General features: G+C 36.7%; 4 protein-coding genes across 5 annotated transcripts; 2 read left to right on the top strand and 2 right to left on the bottom strand.

The window, feature by feature from the left end:
* LOC109714040 (mitotic apparatus protein p62-like) lies at window positions 211-3,690 on the top strand (the record flags this gene model as incomplete). Its single annotated transcript, XM_020238440.1, has 6 exons — window positions 211-483; window positions 588-680; window positions 1,005-1,109; window positions 1,196-1,363; window positions 1,469-1,539; window positions 2,893-3,690. Coding segments are annotated over 6 exons (969 nt in total), but the record flags the coding sequence as incomplete, so codon positions are not given.
* Window positions 4,231-7,742, bottom strand: LOC109714416 (AP-2 complex subunit sigma; the record flags this gene model as incomplete). Its single annotated transcript, XM_020239029.1, has 5 exons — window positions 4,231-4,498; window positions 5,541-5,600; window positions 6,944-7,117; window positions 7,495-7,545; window positions 7,653-7,742. Coding segments are annotated over 5 exons (417 nt in total), but the record flags the coding sequence as incomplete, so codon positions are not given.
* LOC109714413 (hexokinase-4, chloroplastic) lies at window positions 8,794-13,620 on the bottom strand. The gene is made up of 9 exons (XM_020239026.1): window positions 13,005-13,620; window positions 12,285-12,435; window positions 11,623-11,805; window positions 11,108-11,182; window positions 10,497-10,652; window positions 10,233-10,328; window positions 9,982-10,112; window positions 9,441-9,522; window positions 8,794-9,360 (listed from the first exon to the last, which is right to left on the bottom strand). Exons 1-9 carry the CDS (start codon window positions 13,310-13,312, stop codon window positions 9,022-9,024), a joined length of 1,521 nt encoding a protein of 506 aa, XP_020094615.1. The 5' UTR covers window positions 13,313-13,620; the 3' UTR covers window positions 8,794-9,021.
* LOC109714327 (WEB family protein At2g17940-like) lies at window positions 14,586-16,312 on the top strand. 2 transcript variants are annotated; one of them, XM_020238907.1, is made up of 3 exons: window positions 14,586-14,603; window positions 14,719-14,903; window positions 15,515-16,312. In XM_020238907.1, exons 2-3 carry the CDS (start codon window positions 14,745-14,747, stop codon window positions 16,052-16,054), a joined length of 699 nt encoding a protein of 232 aa, XP_020094496.1. In that variant the 5' UTR covers window positions 14,586-14,603; window positions 14,719-14,744; the 3' UTR covers window positions 16,055-16,312. The 2 variants fall into 2 exon arrangements, with proteins under 2 accessions (XP_020094496.1, XP_020094495.1); XM_020238906.1 differs by lacking the exon at window positions 14,586-14,603 and having other exon boundaries at window positions 14,655-14,903.

The following is a 17,443-nucleotide window of genomic DNA, read 5'->3' as shown; positions in this document are numbered from 1 at the left end:
GAGATCTCTCCTTCATGACTTAAAATTTTACTCTGTTTTTTTTATCTATGTTTATTGGAAATAAAAAAGAAAAAAGATGACCCAAAAGGCCTATGAACCTAAATTCTTCGATAAGCCCTGTCAACCGTCCGATCAAAATCAAACGACCTCTGTTTCCCCCCGCTCAACACCAAAAAAAAAAGAAAAAAGAAAAAAAAACTTTTACTTTGAAATCGCTCGCTCCTCCTCGCTCTTTATCTCTACCTCTCTCTCCCCACACCCAAAAAACAAAACCCTCTCGCTCCTCTCTTCTTGCGACCATTAAAGCCCGCGAAGGAGGACGACGACGAAGACGTCCCCATCGCCGCCTCCCTTTCGAGGGTCGTAAAGGAGGAGGGGTCCAAAGTAGAAGGAAACGACGACGACGACGACGACGACGATGACGACCATGTTCCCCTTGCTCAAAACAGAGCCAACAAGAAGAAACCCATAAACCCTAATAAGGTGACTTTAAGATCCCAAAGGTCGATTTTTTAAGCTATTTTGACAATTGGGTTTTGGTATCGTAATGGATGATGGTGAGTATGTGTTGCTGTTATGTTTTGAAGGGGAACATCATGAAGAAGGGGGAGGCGAAGAACAATGCGAAACCTTCTAAAGCTAAGAACGAAGAAGAAGATGGTGATGGTGATGATTTTGAGGTATTGGCCCTGGCATTGTTGTTTTCTCTTGTTTAATGCCTTAGTATTTGGTTCATTGCTTTTAATGTTTCTCGTTTTATTTCTTTAGCTCTTATGGGAATTGGGTTTGTTAATTTGGGGAATTTCTATTGATTCCATTTGTTGTATTCTCATGCATTGTAAGGAAACAATGATGCTGACGACGATTTCTACTTTTTGGTTCCTTTTTTTTCCTCTTTTTTTGTAGTTAGGCTCATTTTATTTCTTTAGCTCGTTTTGGAATTGGGCTTTGTTCTGTATTGATGAAAACGTGTTATTATTATTATATATATATATTTTTTGAAGGAAATTATGAATAAAAAAGGGGTGGTGAAGAGCAATGCAAAACCCTCTAGAGTTAAGAAAGAAGAGCCCAAAGATTCTGAAGAAGATGATGAGGATGATTTCAAGGTGTTGCCTTGGCATTGTTGTTTATTTTCTCTTGTTTGATGCCGTAATGTTTGGTTGATTTTGGTCGCTCTGTTGTTTGTTCGAAGGTCGCGAAAAAGAAGGTGAAGAAGAGAAAGAAGGAAGAGGCGAAGAAGGTGGTGGCGGGGAAGAAAGGGAAGAAGAAAGGATCAGTCGCAAATGGGAAGAAGGAGAAGGAGAAGAAGGAGAGGAAGGTGTTTGATTTGCCTGGGCAGAAGCATGATCCTCCAGAAGAAGTATTGAGTCCCTCGCAATGTTGATTAGTGGTGTTTTGTTTATTTATATATTTCATTGAAAACTCAATTGCTGGGTTTTGACCCCCAATATCCTTTCACTTGCAGAGAGATCCATTAAGGATTTTCTATGAGTCACTCTATCAGCAGTTGCCCAACAGTGAGATGGCCACAATTTGGTGAGATTTCCCTCCTTATATAGATAATAAGTGTTGGTTAACATTTTGTAGCTGTAACATTTTTAATTAATCTCTAGGACATTTTATTGCACTCTTTATTTTTCACCATAACGAGATGAAAAAAGATTGTGGAAACTCTTTTAAGTGTCAGTGCTGTTGCAATATTGCCATCATGAATGTGCTTGCTAGTCAGTTTCTTTTTAGCGCGCTTCCTGTTGCTATTGTTTTTCGCATGCTTTTGACCTTGAAATGCTTGTCCATTAGGAGAATTCTCCCTCTTTTCTGAGCCTTTTAATGCCTAGGACTGTTTTGGTTGAAGGAAAATTCAATAAGGAGACGCATGGTGACTGGTGAGTTTTGAGATGTAAAGGAATAATATACTGATGGAATATTTTGCATGCTAATGGCTTACACAAATGGAATGGTATTTGATGATGCGTAATAGATAGTTGACTCTGTGTTCCCTTGTTGTGGGTAGAGTTATGCTGATGGTTGAATCAATCTTGCGAGAGTGAAATTTCCTTTGTTTTACTCATGAATGCCATATTGTAAGAAAACTCCTAATGGTAATAAATCTATCCTGATAAGCTGACAAGTTGACCTCTTGCAAGCTCTTCAATTTAGCAACAACGCAATCAGCCTATACAACTAGAGTTCCTTTTTCCTTCGAGAATAACGGGTGCTGTGAGATAGTACACGGTTGTTGGTCAGCTACAAGTTTTTGTTTATGAAATGCTGATCTTCTGTGCACTCCAAGGTCCACCTTATGTTATTAGAAATAACCTATAATTTTCATTTGCGTAACCGCAGTAGCTTTCCCAGGCCAGTCGGCGTCGTATTAACCATGTTTCACTTCTGTTTATAATTATATGCTCCTTTTCTTTGACTGCTTAGTCTAGTTTCCTCCAAAGCAATGCATAATTCGCCATAAGATTCAAAATCTTTCTGAAGTGTAGAAAGAGTACGCAGATGTCCAAGGTACCGCATACTGCCTATATGATTGTTGAGTATACAAACATTTTGGAGTATAATGAATGGTCTTGAATGCTTTGTTTTGAAGCAGTCCTTTTACACTCTCAAATCTATTTATTGTAGTTTCAATTCTGTTTAGTTCTATGAAATTCGTGTTCTGTAACTCTCTTTTCATTTCCTTAATGGTATGATGTTGTATGTATCATATAATCTTTAAATTTTCTCATTTACAGTTTGTTAACCTTTTTCTCCTTTTCTGAGACGATAACACTTTGTTTTTCTACTTTAACATCTCATTTAACTACTTCAACACAATGTTTTATCTACTTCACGATATGCTTCAACTTTCAGGCCTGTAAATAATTTTGTCTTTCTCTCTAGGATGATGGAGTGGGGATTGCTTCCTGTAGATGAAGCTAAGAAGGTCTATGCGAACAAGCTAAAGAACCGGCAAATGAAGCCAGGTTCGCCTGTTAAAGTAGTTTCTGTGAAGAAAACAGCTACCAGCTCAGTCAAAAAAGTCAAGGTAACAAACTCGAAAGACTCTGCGAAGTCATTGAAGAAACGCAAGGCCGACAGCTCCGACGATGATTTCAATTCGTCAAAAAAGAATGCCAAGAAGCAAAAGGTGTCTAGTTAGTTACATTTTAGTTTAGTTTTTTTTTTTTTTTTTTTTTTTTTTTTTTTTTTTCAGGTAAAGATGTCTAGACCTTATCTGAACTATGCCGTATTTTGAATCAGGTCACCTGAAATTTAGTAATTTTGATTTTACTACCAAATTGCTAATATATTTGATTTATTATGCTCTAATCAGAGTTTCACAATTTGATGAAATATTCTAGAAGTTACTGCAAAAGAAAGCTTTGAAATTCTTAAAAGGATTTTACAAAATTTTCTGAGAATTTTTCAAAAATCAAAAGGGATGTAAGGTAGTAAAATCAATTTTCTTTTTAAAGTTTAGCTACCCATCATGTCGTAATGAACTATAGTTCAAGTAAGATTTACACATTTTTTCCTTTTTTTACCTATATTTGTAGAACACGAGTCTTTCGTACTGTAGGATGAGCTAAGACACCTCTGTTTAGTACAATCTCAAGTGCATTTGTACTGATTAAGCACCTGCCGGGAATTAGAAGGCGTGGAATTAAAAGTGCTTTAAGATGAGGAATTTACGTGGAATGGGAAAAATGTATCTCACTATTTATGACTGATCTTCTTGACATGGCATGGTTTTTGTCAATACCAAACAATGTTGCTGTTTCACTTCTTCTGAGGAAGTGGCATTCTCCAGTCTAATTTGGTTTCTTTTGGGACCTGTAGCCCCTTTAACACAAGAACCCCTTAGAACATCTTAACTGTAACTGGAGAATTCGGGGTGCTTTAAATATCCGGTTGTCCAAGTACACCTTCGTCGAGTAGGGAGAATGCTAGCATATTTCCCGGTAGAAAAGTAAAATTCTTTCTGAGGACAAAAAGGAGGCATAGCTATCTTCGGATGCTGAATCAAATATTGATCCAATCTATCTATCAGTGTCTTTTTTTCTTGTTTCTGTGAGCATTGCATTCATTGGTACCATATGCTCGACTAAACCTATTTACAGAAAAAGAAAAGCACGAACCCAGGGTTGCATATTTTACGGAGCTATGTCAAGTCATAAATCGAACTGTGCAAACTAACACTTCAGTTATGTGCATCAAAAGGATAGAGAACACACGAAATTCCAGAAAGCAAAAAGGAAAGCCCTTTTACAAGAAAACCACGATCCTCTGAAGCTACAAACTCGAGATGAGTAAATTTGATAACAAAATGAACACACCAAACTATTTCTATTTCCAATTTATTTCATTTTCTGATACAAATATGGTGAGTCCAAACTCCTGAAGCAGAGATAAACAAATTAAGAATGAGATGTTCAGTACAAGATAATGCAATCTCCGCAGTTTCTCACTCTAGTTTTTCTAATTCCGCCATTCTCTCAGTAATTGCCTGCAAAAAAAAAAAAAAAGGAAAAACCAAAAAAAAAGGCAGCAGCATAGACAAATAGTGAGTGCCTTATGTTTGTTTCAGCTGAATCAAAGAGAATAATCCAATCAAGCTAATCTCCTATAGCAAACTTGTTTATCTATGACCCCGGAGAAAGTAGAAAAGGGTTAATATATTGTCACAGACAACCTATAGTAGAGGTTTTCATATTGCGACAGGGGTGACACAGCACAACCAAGAAAATATAAGTATATATTGCATATGAAAGAGCATTTGACTAAGAAGCATAAATAGAGCTCCCCATATGTCATTATCTTTAAACATGGTCAAGTTTTATCTGGGCTAGTCACTTTTTCATGGGCTTCACCATATGTGCTTACCACATATAATACTGTAGTAAGTTTCTTCCTCTTCCTGTTCGTCACTTCTCATTTTGCTGAGGACGAATGTACATGAACATTAGTTCAATTAATTCTTTTTTTATTTTGATTTGGTATGAGCTCTCCTATTTCTCCTTACTAGAGGTTAAATTAATCTTCAACCAATTCCACACAAATGGTGATAGAATTAGTTAGAACATGATTTGATAGGGACACTCATTGTGGAATATATAATAACTACAGAAGGCATCATCTCCTCTTCACAATGCTTCTCTTTTTGATATCTTTGTTTTCCCCTATTATTACTCGTCACTGCCCTAACTGTTTCCTGCAGTAATTTCTTTTGCTAAATTTTTATGTTAACAATCAATCAATATCCTCTCATTGTTTCTTCAGAAAGTATTATTTACAACAAGAAAATGATTAGCAGGTTCCTCACCTCCTGAGAAGTAGAAGACTTCTTAGCTGTTTTATAACAACATTCTCAAGTAAGACAAAGTTTATAATGGAGATTTAGTAGATGGTGAAAATAAAAAGACACCATTATTACTAGATTTTTAATCAATTTATCAATGCTTCTTAGCACAGAAAAGAAGATAAATACTAGCTGCATGAGAAGTTCCATAGATATCATATATATAGAAGAGAGTCACATGAGTTCTTACCCTCTTGCTTGTTTCTTGCAACTCCCCGGCAAGAATGAACTCATCTAGTATCAGATATACCTTCATGAAACAGAAGAACTCATGTAAGATGATTTACTAATTAGATGAAGCACTCATAATCTCTCAATGCAAAAGATATGACTTCCTCGTATAAACTATAAAATGTTCGTTAAACATATTCAGGTGCTCTAATATGTATTTCAAGGAATCAAAAGTAAAATGGTTATTCGTATGCAACCCAGTTATCCTCTACCTTCCAGTTTCTCGTGTGTGTGTGTGTGTGTGTGTGTGTGTGTGTGAGAGAGAGAGAGAGAGAGAGAGAGATGATTATCCTTTATAAACTGAAAATTTTCCCCATAAACTACCTGCAAAAGACTATAGTCCATTAAAACCTAACTTAGATATTCCACAATCCAATGTTATGTTACTACATGCTCATAACCTATCCGATGCATGCACGGATGTAAATGAACCAAGCCTAATTAAGCACGCCAGTGTTCAAGCTTGGTTCAAAAGCCCTAAAATTATGATCAAGGTTGTATTAAATTTCATCCAAGCCAATCCTGGTCGAACCTACTTTTGAGCCTACCCAAGCTCAAGCCCTAAATGAGCAGGTTTTGTAAGCCCTGTGCTCGTTCATTCTGTAATCTAAAGTTCGAATGTCCTAACTATCATGTTATTAATCTAGGAAAGAATCTTTTTAGAGTTTCATCAAAAAGCATGTGCATAGCCTAAGCAGCATGTCGTCCAGAAGCCAATGATAAAGATCTTGAACAAACTAGATGTGTTCTGATTGGCACAAAGCGAGTAAAATTCAGCCATTTCACATGATTGGAGTGATCATAGTATGGACAAAGGATTTTACAGGGCATTGGTTTCAGCCGTAGATCGGAACCAGTGATAAAAGAGTTAGGAGAACAGGAAAGAAGAAAGGAAAAGGACAACAATAAAAAGAGATGCCATTACGTATTCCATTTATAAGCCTTAACATTAGAAAATGAACTTTCTAATATGCTGCCGTTGCTCCATCCTGACTAGTGCTGTTCAAAATTGACACCGACCGGCCTAATTTCATTAACCTGTTTCACTGGTAGCAGATCCTTCAGCTAAACATGTGGGTTATATCTAAAGCGAGAATAACTTAAGACAAGACATGCTATAAGAAGTATATTTAGCTTCACCAAAATAATCATCAAAAAACTAAAAGGTTTATCTTATCCAGCAAAAGTAACCAATTTCTAAGATATCGATAATCCTAATACTGCATCAAAAATTAAAAATAAATGACTTTTGAGATCAACAACGAGTTACCTCATTAGATAATTTATATCAGGCTGCTTAGCACAAGACTGTAGAGGATAATACAAAACATGATCAAAGCTGCAAGAGCAACAAAAACATACCTTGTGAAAATTAAAAACCAAATCAAGCTCGCACACGTTGCTGAAAAAATGATCTAGTATCTCGACAAATAGATGGATGCATTCCAAGTATGCCAACTCATTGTCAGTGATATCCACGCACATTGAGAAAAACAGTCCGGCGTATCTCCTGTAAATGACTTTGTGTGTACGAAACTGCAAAACGAAAATCACTGCATTAGTAGCAAAAGTGAAAAAGATGAAATGGTAAATGCAGCACTATCACATAATATTTTTTTAGACAAAATGTATCGAAAAACTATCTATGGCAATAGGCTGCATGATAATAGACATCAGAAGAGATTGCCACAAAATCAAAAGTGACAGTGAAGGATTGGTTTTACATCATGCAAAACAAGTAATCAGAAAACAGTAAAACAATGGTTTAAACTATGAATAACACCCATTTCGCAATTTTTATGCATCAAATTCCCCCATTTATCCACACATGGATATGCTCAAATTAACGATCAAATAATCCAAAAAAAGGAAGGAAAAAAAAAACAAGTTTTCAAGGATGTGCCTTTCCTTACCTCGACAAAGTTGGTGAATTTGGGATCTCTGTTGACCACCAGCCGATGGACCTAAACGAAATTATAAAACCCAATTGTTTACGATAAGAAAAACCCAAAGAACCTAAAGCACACCAACAAATCACAAAAAAAAAAAGGAAAATTTTCTCAAAGTTTACCTCGTATTCGACCTTATGCTTCTCGGAATCCTCCAAGGGAACATAATATTTGGCCAACCGCGTCTTCCCCTGCCGATTCTGCAACAAAATAAAATCCAAGAAAAATCGAAAAAATAGGAAAAAAAGAATCCCATTTCGTTAGATCTCCATTTTTAGGGTTTAGATTACAGCAAGAGATCAAGAAATTAAAAAACTGGGGCTGGGTTTTGGGGTTTACCATTGTTGAGAGAGAACGCGAGAGATTTGGGATCTCACGGGATTCGGCAAATTGTTTTGAATCGAAACCTTCGTTTGTAGATTATTTATTTATTCGGGGGGTAAAATACGGGAACGAGTCGAGAAGACGATGGGTTTCCGTTGACGAGTCGTGGTACGGAATTTTATCCCCCGAACTTGGTCTATTGCGTCATCCGTGAACCGGGCCTTCAACTGTGAGGAAAAGCCTTCTATGTAAGATGGGAAATGATTCCCTGCACCGGGTGTGTTCATACACTTCATGGGCCACAATATAGTTGACGGTTAATGTCTTAAAATTAAGATCTAATTTGCTCAATATGGCCTAAAACTCTAATGGTTTTATGTATAAAAAATATGAATTTTCATAAAAATCTACAGCCTAGATACATTAATTGAGCCCCAAAATGAGAAGGTTATTGCTTGATTTATAGAAATTCAGTATTCAAAATAATATAATAATTTGATACATAGACATCTAAATATCTTAGAACATATTCGGTAAATTAAATTTTGATCTTGAAACCTCGGTTATAGAATAAGAAAGAAAAATGCATCCTGTTAAATAAAAATTGGAATATCCCTATATGTGTTCTCCATTATGTTATTGATGTATTGACACAAAAAAACGAAAGCTTATAATTAAGTTTAATGTTTAGTGTTTAGAGTTTAACGATGCGTATAATTGGAGTTTTGAATTCAGAGTTTAAGATTTAATATTTACTATTAGTGGTACCAACATAACAACAACATGATAGAATAATAGATGACATATATGAAGTACTTACGGCAGTATTGAAAAAAAAAAAAAAGATGGTGTTGCGTGTGGGGGTGGTGTATAACATGTCAAAAGTCAAAACGTAAAATGAAAACAGTTGGAAATGGACACCAAGTTTTACAACTCTTCTGAGGTTTAATGATCAAAAAATTAGAAACCTGAACAAACAAGCCAATCAAATGGGCATACAAAACAACAGAGCCAAATACCACATATAATAATAACATAAATGTTACACTCGTTATTCCCATGATAACTCTCACAATTCTCTACTCAAAATGTCTTAACTTACCCCCCCCCCAAAAAAAAGAATGGAATGCGTGTTAATTTGCCGGCATCTCACATCAAATTTAGTCCTCACCGTTCTCGATATTTCGAATTTGCGGCCGCCAAGAGAGCGGCGCCAATCCCAGACCCATCTTTAGTGTGCTCTATGACAACATGCTTTGAATCCTCGTCCCCAAGTAGCTCCGCCACAGCATCTTTCAGGTAGTTTCTGTATTGAGGATAGTGCTCATAGAGGCCACCATCCATTGCAACCACTGTTCTCTTTCCAAATATAAGCCCTTTCGAGTCCTCTTCCATCTTCTGAAGGATACCCACAATTCCAGCCCCCGCCAATCTCCCTCCTCTCTTAACTATCGTGTCGCAGACTTCAATCACCGTCTTTCTCGCCTCGAGAGAAGATTTTTTAACCTGGTTGAAAATTTTGAGGAAATATGTCATGCTATCCAAGGACCGATGCATAGAGGATTAATGATGGAAACGAAACTTACCCCTACGACGTCGTTCAAGATTAATCCAACTTCTTTTAAGCCGTCGGAGCTGTCATTCTGCATAGCACAAAGATCTGGGGTCCTGTAGATTAAAGCAGATGAGACTAATCCGTTACTTGGGAGAATATCAATTTGTCCTTATTCTTTCACTTAAACATATTAGTCACTGCACTTCCGTAATTTCTTTCAACCTTCAGGAGGACTTGTAGGTATCTTTGTAGGTCCTTTTCTAAATGTTTTGCACTAACAGTCAATTTAGAAGAATGCAGAGAATTAAATATAGTATAAGTTGTCTTAATTATCATGAATTCGGTATGAACAAAAAAAGTATTTGAGAAATTTTGCAGAAAATCACTAGAATATTCAACTTTATTTTCCTTTTGTGTTACCCTCCTCAGGAAAGCTGTTATATTACATGGAATCCAAAATTTAACAAATGGAAATAAGTCAGATTGAAATGAACCAAAGTAAGGCGGTGTCAAAAGAAGTATTTTAACAAAGTGGCCTATAATTGAGGGGATCTCACAATACAGGAGCTTGCCTCAATGTAAATGGAACAGAGAGCTGGTCAGGGACGGATTCACCAAACAGGGCACTAACGTCAGCCATTTTGAGAAGCACCCTTCTTACAATTTCACCAAGGTACATACCAGAAATTGTCTTCTCAAATATCTGCCTCATAGAAATATTGAATAATTCATAATTAGGGTGCAAATACCCAGAGAAGTGATCAAACAAATAATAACCATTGGATCAAATAGGAAGAAATAAGGAAACAAATTTGAAATCTACCTGTTCTCCGGGATTTATGCTTTCATTGTCCATATCTTTGTCAAATTCTGTCAAGGGAAGACCAGTTGAAAAAGCACCCCACTCAGTGTTGATAATCTGTAGTTGAAAAATGTCAATCAAATTAAAACCCGAAATGGAGGGTTGTGTGATTGTGTCCCCTTTTTTTTTTTTTCCTTTGAACAAAAAAAAAAGTGTGTTATTATGTGCCATTTTGAGATGAGATCCTTCAAAAAAAAGAACTGGCAGCATAGATATATGACAAACCGTTTTTCCAGACCCAGTTTGCAGACCTTGCAACTTAGGAATTGCATCCATTCGTTCTATGTAGCATGCATTTGTACCGGTACCCAAAATTACAGCAACCATCACATCATCATCCCAGTATCGTGCTCCAGCAAGCGTACCCACTGTATCATTAACCTGTCATATAAAGAGCTTCTATTAAATACAAATTAGTCCTTAAAATTTTATGCCAAACTAAATGCTAACCTCAGAGACCAGTTTTAACAATTTCTTTTCCTGAAGTATGTCCTGCATAACAATGTTAAGCCATTCTGTAGTCCACCCTTTAAAAAAGATGCCACTAGAGCATCATCTTTTAGAGTTTGCTGACATGGCAGTTTTCTTTTGGGCGTTGGCCCTTTAGCAACTCTAACAAAACTGCTGGCACGGCAATCTTTCCAACGAGACAAAGGACTTGATTGTTATGCAAAACAAGCTTTTGAGACCAAATTGAAAGAAATGAAACTCTAATGACATCATTAGAATCAGAATCAAACTTCCATTCTAATTAACACAGTTTTGATTTCAGTTAAATATCAAAAACTAGTTAAAGTGGATTCTCTGAACTCCATTTTTGTAACTGTTGAGCTTACCAAGGCAGAGACTCGCATATCTAATCCCTGTCTTTTCATTGCTTCAGTTAAGCACGCAACCACATCTTTTCCAGCCTGTATAGAGCCAGTATTAGTTTGTTAGTTCTTTAAAATATTGTAGTGCGAAAAACGTAACAATGTCAAGGAATTTAAAAAGGTGTAGCACACAGTGTTTATCTTCTTTAACTTCTTGAAACAAGTAACTTAAAACAAGGAACATATGAAACTAAACGAAGCTAAAGTCACTGTTTCAAGCCTACAGATATCAGTGTGGATAAATGAATACCCTATTTGATAAGTAGAAAAGGAGAGGAAACAACATATGATAACTGAAGAAAAATCAGATTAAAAAAGGCATATAACGCTTAAAGAGCTGTTACTCTGTTTATCCTATTTACTTGACAGATCACAATATAAATACTTAATTTACTTAATATATGAGAAGGACAATTAATTGTATGGCATCACAAAAGAAACAACAAATGACAGATATATTCACAGATAAAGAAACTTACCGTCCCAGAGACTGCAAAACCCTTTGTCCACTTAATCAAAATGCCAGAATCTATAGAGGTTTGCTTCACCGGAAAAGAGAAAGTGAAACCTATCTCCCTTTTCCTTCCCTCAAGAGGATGAAACTTCTCGCTCTCTTTCGCCACAAAACTCGCGAGACCGGATGCAATAAAATCAAACAGCTCCTATTACACAGGTAGCAATGTCAAATGTAGAAAGGAGAGAATGTATGCGTAGTCACTCAACTTTTGACTTATGCAATATGCTCCCTGATTATAAAACTCACATTGATTCATTTTTATCTGCCTAACATCTGCAATGCTGTCCCCTGTTCCCCAGTTTATTTTGTTTTTACATCCAAAATTCCTAATGTCAACATAATACATGCTCTCGAGATGGCAATTGTTAATCTTACTGAAGCCATGTCTTACCAAGCGACAGACCAATGGTAAGTAAAAAGTTCATTCATCATGATAAAATCAATATGTACTGCACAATCTTATTGAAATGGCAAATACACCTAAATATGACATTGCAAAAATTGATTAAGATCAAAAAATACGCGTTGCAAGTAAGAAAATAAGGGAGCAGTAAATAATCAGAATAAGTCAAAGTTAAGGAATTATTCATAAACTTAACCTCAGTCTTAGGGGAATCAACAAACCTCAGTAGTACCATACATAAGCTCTTGGGGAATTGATACTTGCTCGAATTCGGTGTCAACGACCCGTTGATCTTTGCCTCCCAATTGTACCCTCAATACTCGGAAATTGGTGCCTCCAAGGTCCAATGCATAGAACAGACCCTTCTCATTCCTTTAATCATAGGCAGGTTCATCAAAGTTCTATAGAGAAATGGAGCAATAACAAATAAATAGCCATGAACACAAATTAATATGATCTCTTAGAGCTTGTGTACATTTATCAAAGTACAGGCTATATTGCAACAGTGGCCCTTCCCTTGAACTTTTAGTCAAATTTAAGTTTAGTCCTCGAACTTCTAAGTTGAAAATTCACCACCAAACTTTTACACGAAGCGGAGGGAATACTAATGTCCAATTCAAAAGCTTTGGAGACTATTTACGCAATTTATACCGAAATTATACATCAACTCGTATTCACATTATCACATACCTTTTTTCCTCCCTCAAATTCAGCATGAACGGAAAAGAATTAATAAGAGACTGAAAGATCAACTTAAATTAGCGAGAAAATAATCTAACTTATAAACAGAAGATGCAAAATTAAGCTTCCTTTCTACCGAAAACAAGGAAGAAAAAAAAAAATCCAGTTGCTAAAATTAAGAGAAAAATAAACAACTAAACCATCAAAATCGGAAGCAGATAAAAGAATAGCACGTGTTAACTTGATCTTAGGATTCTCACCCCGTGGGTAGGGAGTCAACATAGCTGAGGATCATCTTGAGGTCGCCGGCGCCGTCGCCGGCGAGCCCCGCGCGCATGTCGGCGGCCATGGCGTCCGCCACGTGCCGGAGCACCGGAAGCGGCGCCGCGCATCGCCGCTGCAGCTCCCGCAGGATCGGCCCCGCCGACGCCGCCGCCACCCTTCCTCCTGCAGCGGAGCACCGCGCCGCCGCCCATCGCCGCCGCGCCGCCGCCGCCGCCGCCGGCGAGGGCGCTAAGTTCGAGAAGGATCCGGCGGCGGCGGCGGCGGAGGCGGCGGAGGGCGACATCTACGAGAGAGATCGGGGAAACAGAGAAGGGGGTTGTGTTGAGAGAGAGAGAGAGAGAGAGAGAGGTAGTTGGCGACGGTGTAATAGAGCGTTTGTTGTTGGTTTGGACTTTGGACAGACGAAGCAAAATATGACTGGGTAAATAAATAATGAGATCTCTCGAAAAATTTTGAAAAAAAAAAAAATCATGTAATTTCAAATAATATTATATATATATATATATATAAAATTTGATAACACTATTAGACATTTAGACTAGAGCTTTCTCGTTTGCAACACGACACGGGTGTCTGTGAATTTTGGGGGGGCTCGGACGCTGGATAGAAGCATTTTGGAGGCTCCTCCTTTATGTTATGCCGCCTTCACTTTTAGTTTTTGCCACCTTGCATTGTTCTTCTTGCTGACTAACTTGGAACAATCCAAGAATGTTCCTCAACATTATTTGTTACTAATAATTGTATCTAACACAGTTCAGTTGATTAAAAATTTAATAGCTGATATTTAAATTTTAAAATTTAAATATTTAAACTGTTGCTCCACAAGAGAGGAAAGCCAAATTGGCTCTAACTTGAACCCAACCTAACCAGCCAACTGGGAAACGCGCCCAGCTTATTCGAGATCACCCAACCAATTAAATGGATTGGGTTAGATTTAGTCAAGTCGATTGGGCCGGCTCGGGTTATGATTGAAACCCCTTTGACTCTCTATGGGTCCAATGACGATTACATGGGCTGATTCCATCTTATTCAAGAGGCCCAGTTTATTGTATTTAGAAACCAAATTTAGCAAATGCATTAATTAAATTTCGAATTCTAAATCTTATATCTTCTTTTCATCAGCACAAGTATTTTTTAAAACTTTATTCCCCCCCCCTGAAAGGTGCTCCTAAGAAAATACTTACATTAGGTGATTAACTCATATACAATCAATTGTTTTCTATGATTTTTTTTCATTATTTTTGTACTTATAGTGGTAAATTAAAAGATAATTCCAATAGTAGAGTTTTATGATCACATTACTGGTTTTGATCATAAGGTTGTTGGGTTTGATAAGGTCCACTAATTTGGGACCTCTAAATGCCCACCAAAGAGATTTGGCTCAAACCCAAACAGGTGATCCATCTCTTTCTCTCACCCTTCTCCACCACTATATCCTTTAAAACTAGTGAAGTGGCCGTAAAGTAACGTATGTAGCACTCTCATTTTATTATCCCCTTAAGCAAATCCAACCTCTCCCTCCCCCTCTCTAACAACAATTCCACTTCTCTACCCACCTCTACCACTCCCCACCTGTCTCTCTCTCTCTCTCTCTCTAACTTCTTTAAATTCACACTTTATTACACCTATCGATCTCTGTGTATGTAGATACCTAATGTTTTGCTATATATATGCATGCATGCACTACAGTTTCTGTGGAAGATAAGGGTGCACACATGGAGAGCATGGAAGGTGATCAAGAGAATGGCGGTAGTGCCGCAGCAAGGAGAGTCGAGATTGACACAAGTTCGCCATTCCGGTCGGTTAAGGAGGCCATCATGCTCTTCGGAGAGAGGGTCTTGGTCGGCGAGATTTACGCCAACCGGATTAATGAGGTACATGATCTCTTTCTCTCTCTCTCTTCTTGCTTATATACTATGAGGCTAGGATTAAGACTTGAGTATCACTAAGTGGTATTTAATTTGTATTTCCCTTTAGATTACAATTCCAAATTCGAATTCACTAGCCATAGTGATCATTAGGCATTTGTTTCCATTAATATTGCTAACGTAAGGATTCTCAAAAGTTTGTCGATATGTTAGCATACCGATGTGTCGTACGCATATTATATATATATATATAAGCCAGCACATCAATAGATATAGAGGCACAATAAGGAGTACGAGAAACGTTACTCTTTCTATTAATACAATATTAGTAGACTCTAATAATTGAACAAATATAGCAAGTTTTAATTAAGATAGTTAGGAACTTTTTCAAACATATAAAACAATCAATGAAGAGAGTAGTAGGAGGTGAAAATTTTAACACTTCTGATATATGGCCTTTAAGAAGGAAACCTCCTGACTGTTAGTGAACATTTAGTTTAAGTTAGCTTCTATTTTACATTAATTAAATTAGATGCATTGATTATCAACAAGGTTATATCTGAATTAATTAAGAAGAGGCCAATATGTAATTAATTAATCTTCTTGTTGATCCGTAGATCAAACAAGCTGCGGAAAGCAAGAATGAGCATCATGGCTCCTCAAGGATGAGGTCTCTAATGGCAGAGCTCGAAGAGACACGACGAACCCTCGAGAAAGAGCGAGAAGAGAACCAACAGAAGGCGCACCATATCTCGACACTTCAAGAGGAACTCAGAAGGGCCAAGATGGATCTCGAGCAATTACAAAGAGATCAAAAAGAAGATTTGGAGACTCATGAGGACTTTAAGTTTGTAGAGAGAGTTGCACCGGAGATCGAGATCGAAATCGAGAAGCCAAATTTGAACCTATTTCTGAAGAAGAGGTGCGTAACTTTTGCGAGCCCGCCGTCGCTGTCACAAGTACTAAATGCAGAAGATGATGATGAGATGATCATGGAGAAGAAATTCTTTGCAGAGAAGGGGAGACATGAAGAAGAAGAGGAAGAAGGGTTATCAATGAAGAAGAAGAAGAAGAAGAAGAAGATGCCATTGGTTCCTCTTATAGGAGCATTCATCTTGAAGAAGAAGAGTTACCAAGACGTTGCATGCATGACATGAGTCATCAATATATATGTTTTTCTAAAAAATATATATGTAGTTTCATGCTTGAACACAAATAATGTTAAGAAGATTTGTGTGTGTGTGTGTGTGTGTGTGTGTGTGTGTGTGTTGGGTTTTGTTTAAATTTTGGTGTTTGAGATCATTCATTATATAATTTTTAGTGGTTTTAGCGCCTTTGAGATTTGGACTTCCTTATATATGAATTTGTAAGGACAACTTTGTCATTGCCTACATACTTTTCCTCAAAAAAAAAAAAAAAAATAAAATTAGTCATTCAAATTTTTAATTTTTAAAATGCAGGCAAGTTGCAGAATTATGAGATTCGCGAGTTATGCTTATTCCTTCTAATTTCTCTTTTTATATTTTTTGAAATTGCCGTATTTGTTAACACAGAGTTTCATTCATGAAAGACGGAGAATTCCATTCGTACTGCAGAACTCGACTTTGGTCGAAATCATAAATTTGTGCTGTATGCGAACTCTCCGTTCCGTGAGACCGTCTAATGCGTACGAACTGTGTAGCCCCTGAGAAGGCGAAGATCAACGTCCCTTCAAACATTAACTATCTCGAATAGTCGAATTAGACGAACTCACCAGTTATGCTCCGAGCTTTAATACAAACACTCACGCCCTTGTATATATATCCTGGTTCCCTCTCTAATTAGCATATAATTAATTAACATTTTTAATAACCCCAAAAATCGGAATTTGAAACCCCAAGCTTCAAAAAGACAATTACTAACTAATGACTAGACTCTGGAATAAAGAGAGTTTGGCATAACAATACTCTGGAAATATATATATATATATATATAATATATATAATATTATATATATATAACAAAAAACTACAGTAGGGGAATAATATAAGAGCACCACCACCACTACATTAAAATTTTGACAATACACCGTGGATCGCGTTGACAACACCACCAAAACATAAGTTGTACCAACCGACCCAACCAAACACTCCAAAAAAAGAAAAAAAAAAAGGTAAACATTGTATGGAGACCCCCCTCAACTCTAGGCATTTTGCAAACAGAACCCTGAATTTTACTCTTTTTTATTGACACTGTTTAACTTTTATTTATCTTAATTTAAGCTATTTTAATTAATTAAATTATAATTTAGTAGTGGCAGCTGTAAAAGTTTACCAAACTACTGATCAATTTAACCGAAAAAAAATAGATTTAATTAACTAAAATAACTCGAATAACATAAATAAAAATTGAAGTGTCAATAAAAAAAAGTTAAATCCAGGGGTCTAATTTCACAATTTGATCAGTGATCTCCATGCATTTTAACCAAAAAAGAAAGCCAAAAATCTTCCAAAAAAAAGAAAAAAAAATCAAAAGAAAAAGAAAAAAAAAGAAACTACTAATTTGAG

Source organism: Ananas comosus, linkage group 8 (genome assembly GCF_001540865.1).
Source record: "Ananas comosus cultivar F153 linkage group 8, ASM154086v1, whole genome shotgun sequence".
NCBI classification, from domain to species: domain Eukaryota; kingdom Viridiplantae; phylum Streptophyta; class Magnoliopsida; order Poales; family Bromeliaceae; genus Ananas; species Ananas comosus.
Note: the sequence above shows the minus strand (reverse complement) of the source record. Positions and strands in the feature narration are given on the sequence as shown.

Coding starts and splice junctions, on each gene's coding strand:
- LOC109714413 (XM_020239026.1), bottom strand. CDS start 13,312: ATGTCGCCCTCCGCCGCCTCCGCCGCCGCCGCCGCCGGATCCTTCTCG. Junction 11,183..11,622: donor GTTTTGCAGTCTCTGGGACG/GTAAGTTTCTTT, acceptor GGCTCTATACAG/GCTGGAAAAGATGTGGTTGC. Junction 10,329..10,496: donor AAACTGGGTCTGGAAAAACG/GTTTGTCATATA, acceptor TTTCAACTACAG/ATTATCAACACTGAGTGGGG.
- LOC109714327 (XM_020238906.1), top strand. CDS start 14,700: ATGCATGCATGCACTACAGTTTCTGTGGAAGATAAGGGTGCACACATG. Junction 14,904..15,514: donor ACGCCAACCGGATTAATGAG/GTACATGATCTC, acceptor GTTGATCCGTAG/ATCAAACAAGCTGCGGAAAG.